Here is a 7729-nt window from a genome sequence, read left to right as displayed (position 1 = left end):
GTCTCCACCACCGACCCCTCCTCCAGCGCCAATCCCTTCTCCAGCGCCGACCCCTTCTCCAGCGCCAATCCCTTCTCCAGCACTGACCCCTTCTCCATCACCAATCCCTTCTCCAGCGCCGACCCCTTCTCCAGTGCCAATCCCTTCTCCAGCACCGACCCCTTCTCCATCGCTGACCCCTTCTCCAGCACCAATCCCTTCTCCAGTGCCAACCCCTTCTCCAGCGCCAAACCCTTCTCCAGCACCGACCCCTTCTCCAGCACCGACCCCTTCTCCATCACCAATCCCTTCTCCAACACCGACCCCTCCTCCAACACCGACTCCTTCTCCAGCATCAAGCCCCACGTTTGCCGTCACATCCAAATTTCTCTTAATTCCCCAAGCCAGCACACAGAAGGAGTTACTTTCTATGCGGGTCGGTTCGGTAACAACGGGACTTTAATTGAGCCCCCAGGCTGTTATCAACGATCAGCGCTAATTGGCTTGTTTAGAACTGGAGGAGTTTGCGGGGAAGCGCTGCGAAGGCCAAATAAAGATGCGTGTAGATAAATGCGTAAAGAAAGTAAACGCAAAAATAAAGCCTGGCCTTGGTTGGATTAAGCCTGGGACTAAATGCTCCTGGGATTTCAAGCTGTGGAAAGGCTCCGTCGCTTCCCACCACAACCGTGGGAGCTGTGGGGATGACCTGGAAGGGGAAGATAGCACTCTCTGGGGAGCGGAGTGGGAAGGAGAAGCCAAACCCCGGCTGCCCACCAAGCCCGAAGGATGGGAAAGCCGTGAGGCGATGCATGGCTGCGGTCCCTGCCCCGGCGCAGGCCTACGCCAGGCAGCCGGCACGGTCCGGCAGCTCAGGCAAAATCCTGCTCCCCTCGTCGGGAAAGGGAGGAAAAAATCAGTGCCGACATTTTGGGGCGGCACGAGGAGGAGAAATAGGAACTGTATTTCTAAGCTACTTCTTGTGTGAATGGGCTGATTTCTCCTTATGCTAAAAATAATGTTACTTTAACATTAAAACCTCCTTATTGAAGGAATTTAGCCTGCCTCGACGCCACCGCAGGGCTTCCCCCGCAGCCCCTCCAAAGCGCTCCTGTAACCCAAAGCCGTGCCGCCCGCCAGGAAAACCGTAATGCAGGAAAAGACCCCCGAAACGGCGGAATTCTCATTTATCAGCTTGGCTGCTTTAGGCAAAAACCCCTCCGGAGGAGAGGTGGGGAGGGAGAGGAGGGCGAAGACGCAGCCTGGGACGGGGTGACGGCGGGAGGGGAGGGAGAACCCAAATGTGCTGGGGAATTGGCGTGATGCCCTTCTCCGGGATAAGGCTGCTGGGATCCGCTGCGCTGACGCCGACCTTTCCATGGCTCTTCGGGAGGCACCAACAGGCAAAGACACCACCGCATCCGTGCAACAAATCTGGGTTTTTTCCATCTTAAAAAGGATGCAAAAACTTCAGCATCCAGCCCCGCGTCATCGCCGGCCTCCCCGAGTGCTCCGCCGGGCCACCCTCTCACAAAACCCCTTCCCCAGGGGAAAAAGCGGGTTTTAAAACGTGCTTTAAAGGGAAACAGCGAGCGTGGCTTCGTGCGCCTCTTGTGCCTTTCCATCAACATCACCACGCCGGCGTGCGAGCCCCAGGAGAGCTCCCCCCCCCCCGCCGACCCCAGCCGCGGTGACACCAGCCACGCCGGGGCTTTGAGGGTATCCAGAAGGGAGCAGATGATGCTCGGAAGCGCGTTGAACACGCTCCGGAGGAAATAAAAATACCCTGGTCGCTGCGGTTGCACGCGTTTTGCCGGCGCAAGCGGTGCCCTGCGGCCGGGGAACACCAGGAATAGCAGCAGCAGCTGTCGGATGGCCGGAGCCGCGATGCCGGTGGGTTTAATCCCTCTTGGAAAAGGTGCGGGGTAGGGAGGAGGAGGGTAAAAAAAATCCAAGGAATGCGGTTGCGATTTCAGGGTGGGAAGCGTTGTTACGGAGGCGGCGAGCGAGCTACGAGCACGTGGGAATTCAACGTTATTTCCATGACCGGGAAAAGCCCAACCTTTGGGCGATCCTGGCCAAGAAGAAAAAGATTTAAGGTTCTAAAGTGAGGAAGAACGACGTCGCTGTGAGGTCAGCCAAAGCTGCGCGGCCGGTCTTAACTTAGGAACGAGGCATTGATGGCTCCAGAGAAGTTTTGCACCTGAAAACAGGGATTTTGGGGGTGGAGCGAGCAGCAGAAGCTCCGGGCAGAAGCAGCCGTCTCGCGCCTGCCCCCAGCGAAGCCCTTCGAGCATCGCCCTGGTCCTCAGCACCCTTCTTAGCCCAAAGGTTTTGAATCCGGCACGTAAACGCTTGCCTGCATTTTACAGAAGATCTCTCCTCGCTGCTGCCTTTGCAGTCACAGCTCCGCCGAGACCCTCCGAAGTCAGCGGGAAAAAGCCTCCCGAGCTGCAAAGCACCGGCACGACGATGTTTTCTCCCTCAGAAGAGCCCAAATTCCTTCTCGTTCTCATCACAAGGATGTTCCAGACGGATCCTCACCATCCAGCTTTTGCTCATACAGCTGGAGCAGCGAATTCCCTGCCATGGGCACTCTGTTTATGGCTATTCCAGCTTAATAAAACCTCGCTTTGAAGCCTAAAACGAAGGTCGGTTTGATAAATAAGTTCTCGTGTCTCACTTTGCAGGCCAATATCCTTCAACAGCAATTTGCAACCCAACCCAGAAGCAACAGGCAGGCGCAGAGAAACTGGGATCGGCCCCAGGCAAGCACACGGAAAACTCACCCTGCCGAAGTGCAACGCGCTGTTAGAAAACAGGCAAATTAGGAATATTTTTCTTTCAGCCCTTGAGTCATCTGGAGAGTTCACAAAGCTGCAGGAGCTCAGTTTTTAAGGCTTCTGCCGAGCACGATAAAGCCAGGGCAGTGCGGCTCAGGGTCACTGCACGCCACCGAACCCGAAGCTCGCCCAAGGGGTCCAGCAAACCCCAGCGATCCCAGGACACTGGCGCATTTATGGATCCTCCCAGTGCCCTGCCTGTTTGCTCCTTTGCCCGCCGAGGTTCCCAGAATGGCAGGGGATGCCAGCAGGGTACGCGGGATGCCGACCCAGGGGTAAAAAACATTTAAAAGGGTTTTCTGAATTCCTCTGCAGAAGGAAAGGCTCCGTGGCCGAGCGGTGCGTGCCAGGGCTTAGTCCGTTTTCTAATTAACTTTTTTACAGGGAGATAAATATTTGTAAATAATGTAGTTTAAGTGAATTCGCCAAGTACTTGGGGACGTTTTGGGTCTGGGTTAACCCTTAGGATCCTGGCAGCACGTGGGGATGTTCCTGGGTGCCGTAGGACAGACGGCGCCTTCAGTACCTACGGCAAAATCAGCCCTGGGTCTGTGGGCATCACCACAGCATCAAGAGAATTGCTCCCCGAGAGGTATAACCCCACAAATCTTCCTTTCCATGGCTCCTCTCTCTTCTTTGTAGGGAATGAGAAAGGTGTATGGGGTGATTTATCTATAGGGGCTCAGCAACCGCTGCTCAGACTCTGCTGTCCCTGGCGGAGCTGGATACGCACGCCGACAGCAGACATGTCCTCCAAGGAGGCTCAGCCAAGTCCCCTCCTGAGCGCTGGGGTAGATGTGGCTGCAGAAGGACTTAACTGGCAATCCAGTCCCATTTGGAGAGCAGCTCCGTGCTCGCAGGTGTTCCCTTTGACAGCGGGGGGGATGGAGGTGCTGCAGCACTCACCCGGGAAGCAGAAAGGCAGCTGGTGGTGGAGGCAACCCAAAGCTCCCAGCTCCTCTGCTGCTGCACCGGCGGTTTTTCCTATTTCAGCATAATCCCCCCACCGTGCCCCATTTTTTTGCCAGTTAGAAGGTTGTCTCTACACAGGAGGTTGCGGCAACGCTTGGCATTCGGGGCAGAACTTCGGCCGCCCACAGGGAAGTCCCACGTTCACCCAAGCCACGGTCGGCACGGCCCGAGAGGTGAGCGAAGGAGCACTGGGGTCTTCACCAAGCCAGCACCCAGGAGGACGAGGGGGTGAGAACACCACAAAAATCTCTGCTCGACTCTTTGTCACCAGGGCAAAACCTGGCAGCAGCCAGGGGAAGCTGCTCCTCAGCGGCTACCGGGCAGCACAGCGCGTTTCATCGGCTATTTCCCAGCGGCAAGAAAAGAACCACTTAACTCCATTAATCCTCTACTGCTATTTTAAAGCACGAAAACCCAGTGGCGCCATGGTCAATACAGCCACTACGGCTTGTCTCAGGTCACTGCCGTCCCCCCGACACCCCCCCAATTCTGTACCGACCCCAACAGCAGCCCTGGTGTTCGCTGCTCCTGCTCCACAGGACAGGATTATCCCCATGGCCTGTCCAAGAGATGTTAACGCTGAGTTTACCCCCGCTGCCCCCCAGTGCTTACCTTCATGGGGTTTTCATCGTACGTTGGGGTCCCGAGGTCCATTTCAGCTTCGTGTTCAAGGCTGGCGTCATCCCCTGGGCTGTCCCAGGTAGGAGGGTCCCACTGGGTTTGTCTGGAGGAAGACAGACAGACAGAGAGAGAGACACCCGTCATCCTCTTACAAGTAACTGGTACCTGCTTATTGATTGTCCCATCAACTGGGACATCTGGTCTCCATCAGTCATCGAAACTCTCAGCATGGGTGTAACCCACGGCCCTGTCTTGCTCTTCATAATGAGTTTGAGTAGGCTCCTGATGGGAGGAGGCTGAAGCCAAGCAAGAAGAGCTTAAAAAAGGGAATTTGAACAATTTTCTATCACTTCTGTCACTCAACATGGGATCAAGGGAAGTTCGCCACAGGCATGAAATGAAGAAGGTGGACAGAGACCCTGGGGAAGGCACTCCCTCCTGCAGAGCAAGGGGCAGCCCTTGCACCTCAAGCCAAGTGTTGGGCCATGGGTATCTCATCATGGAAGGGACATGGACCAAAGATCTTGAGAAAGTCCACGGGAATGAGCAGGAGCTGGGAAGGACAGATGGGAGACGACACAAAGCTCATCCACATGCTACAAGAGGCTAAATGCAGAGCTAGAGCTCTCCTTGGCTGAGGAAGCACTGCTTTAGCAGAAACACCTCAGCTGAGATGGAAGAAGCCATCAGAGCCTGCTTGGGCTCGTCAGGCCAACAAGCAGAGAAGAGCCTCGCCATGCTCAAACTGGGGAAGGATGGGGAGAACTGGTCTGGATTTGCTCAAGGTGGGGAAGAGGGAGGGGAGAGCCATTGGCATGTGAGAGCGTAAAATCACAGAGTCATCTAGGAAAAGCCCTTTAAGCTCCCCCAGCCCAACCGCTCCCCTACCCCTGCCATCCCGCCCCCAAGCCCTGGCCCACAGCCCCAAGGGGAAGGAATTGTTCCCCATGCCCAACCTCACCCTGCCCTGGCACAACTTGAGGCCGGTGCCCCTCGTCCCAGCGTCCCTTCCCTGGGAGCAGAGCCCGACCCCCCCGGCTCCCCCCTCCTCTCAGGCAGTTGTAGGCAGCGATGAGGGCTCCCCTCAGCCCCCTCTGCTCCAGGCTGAACACCCCCAGGACAGCAGACACAGGACAGTGCCGGGAAGGAAAACCACAGAGCAGAGGAGGAACACCACCAGGACAAATGGGGGTCAGAAGGACAGACCGCTGCCTCTGCAGGACTCGGGCGAGTACGGACTCTCTCACAAGCAGACTGAACATGACGGATGCAAAGGAGAGTTCTCCAGAAGCACACATTAGGACCAGAGGTGACCTAACATGGCGACAGTTTTCCATCTGTAGCCTCTGTGTGAAGCCAGGACATGCGCTCTTCAGTACAATAAAAAAACCCAAACCTGAAAGCCTGCAGCAAAAGGAGTTGCTGGTTTGAGTTTCTTGAGGTTTCTGACCTATATCAGGAACCCTGCCCCACTTCAAGGCTTTTTAGTTGTCACGAAATGCTTGAGGGAAACGTGAACATCTTGTTCAGCCAGCCCCTACGCGCTCCATCTTGCTACTTAATTCTCCAGCTACTGCTGAGTATCCTGGACCTCAGACCACGATTGAGCCGATCGCTACGTAAACCAAAATATTAAAATAAGAAAGTGTATCGAGAAATAAGATTTCCTTTCCTCTACTGGCCTCATCCTGTCGGAAGATACACAGTTAAAAGAAGGACTGAAAGTAATGTTCCAGCATGCGTTCCTCAAAGAAGTACAAGATTAATTATATTTAATTAGTGGCTTCTCATGTAGCTGCAGAAGATGCACGGAGGAGGCATTCCTCGCCAAGGGGGAAGGCTCAGTTGGGTCTCCTCAACTCGTTGCAAGACTTCCAAACCACGGCACAAATCACAAATTCCTGCTCGACTGTTTTCTTTTTCTTCCTGAGGTTTGAAGGTCTCCTGCTCTGCTGGTGGTGCGGCTCCTGATGGGTAAGGTAGCAGGAAGAAGTCCAAACGGGAGATTGAAAGGATGGACTGATGCAGAGAAACGGGTGCAAGTAATAACTGACATCAAGACAGTCAGGACACGTAAGAAAATACTCAGGGTTAACCCTTTAAAGAGATGGATCCCCATAAAGACCTCACATGGAGCTTGAAATAAAAAAAATCCTTTTCCAAAGTCTAAAATTCATATTTTAGATCAGTTCATAGGTATTGATCCAAAAACCTGGTACCTTCCAAAACTGATCGCAAAGGTGCGGGGAGAACACCGGGAAACCTTATTTCCTGCTCCAGAACAGACCGGAGGCTTCAAGATGGAAAAAATGAGGGCAAGAAAACAAAAGCCTTTGATGCCGCATGCATCAACGGCTGATCCCCGAGCCACCAAAGACCTCCCGTTCGTACCGCACGCCCACCACAACGCTCACACGCGCGTCAAAGCCTCTGCGGGACTGGGAGTATTCGCCTGGCACCGCTGCCAGAGTCGCACGGGTGTTTTTAGAACACGAGGGGCAGAGAAGGTCTCTCTCTGCCTGCTAATTCTGCTGCCATTTCAGCGCCGTGTGGGGCACCTCGTATTCTGGCAGAGTGATGGGAACCAAAGAAGATGTCAAAAGAACTAAATCCAACTTGACCAAGATGCTGGGGAGAAAGTTGTTGCTTCGATGGGATTTTTTTCTTTTCTTTTGCTCCTCACCACCACGTTATCACGCCAGGTTACAACTCAACGCGTGGCTGCAGACATCGTTTGCGAGGAAATCGGTTGCCATCAGCATGCTTCCGCTCGCAGAAAATGGGGCTCTATCCCCAGGCCACATTTATGGGGGTGAATGAAAGGTTTTGAACAATCTCAGCCTCCCACCCACCTGGCTAACGAGCAGCACCCTGCTGGGTGCCTAACGAGACACTGAGGGTGGAACATCCATTTCTCTTCCACCCAATTCCTTCGCTTGAGCTATCAAACTCCAACCCCAAAGCAGCCATCACGGCCACCTCGTTATCACGCTCACCTCGTTATCACGCTCACCTTGTTACCACGTGGTAGTAGTAGATCTTTCCCTCTGGATCTCGGGCTGTTTTCCAGTTGGGTGGAAGGACGATCGTTTTGGGTTTTGGAGGGGATGGAGGAGGCAAGTCCAGGAGGTTATTGGTCACCACGAGCTCTGGCTGAAAATAGCACAAAGAGGGTGAAGAGAAAGACGTGAGCGGCTGCGAGGGTGCTCAGAGCAGCCCTAACAGCTCTTTCCCCCATGACAAAGACTTCGTTGAAGGTAAAACTTAAAAACAACTTTAGCGTTGGCCCAAGAAGCACTGAGGACAATGTCTTTCCC

The 7729-nt window shown here is 54.3% G+C and overlaps 1 protein-coding gene across 1 annotated transcript in view; it reads right to left on the bottom strand.

Moving 5' to 3' along the window:
- The window catches only part of SETD2 (SET domain containing 2, histone lysine methyltransferase), a 68449-nt gene that overhangs the window by 6148 nt on the left and 54572 nt on the right, over positions 1 to 7729 (bottom strand). The window contains exons 17-18 of the mRNA XM_035891086.1: positions 7426 to 7565; positions 4404 to 4515 (exon numbers count right to left, since the gene is read on the bottom strand). Of these exons, the coding sequence (XP_035746979.1) occupies positions 4404 to 4515; positions 7426 to 7565 (252 nt within the window). The remainder of the gene's footprint in view (positions 1 to 4403; positions 4516 to 7425; positions 7566 to 7729) is intronic.

This window comes from Egretta garzetta, unplaced genomic scaffold (assembly GCF_000687185.1).
Source record: "Egretta garzetta isolate BGI_Z169 unplaced genomic scaffold, ASM68718v1 scaffold513, whole genome shotgun sequence".
In the NCBI taxonomy this organism is placed as follows: domain Eukaryota; kingdom Metazoa; phylum Chordata; class Aves; order Pelecaniformes; family Ardeidae; genus Egretta; species Egretta garzetta.
Note: the sequence above shows the minus strand (reverse complement) of the source record. Positions and strands in the feature narration are given on the sequence as shown.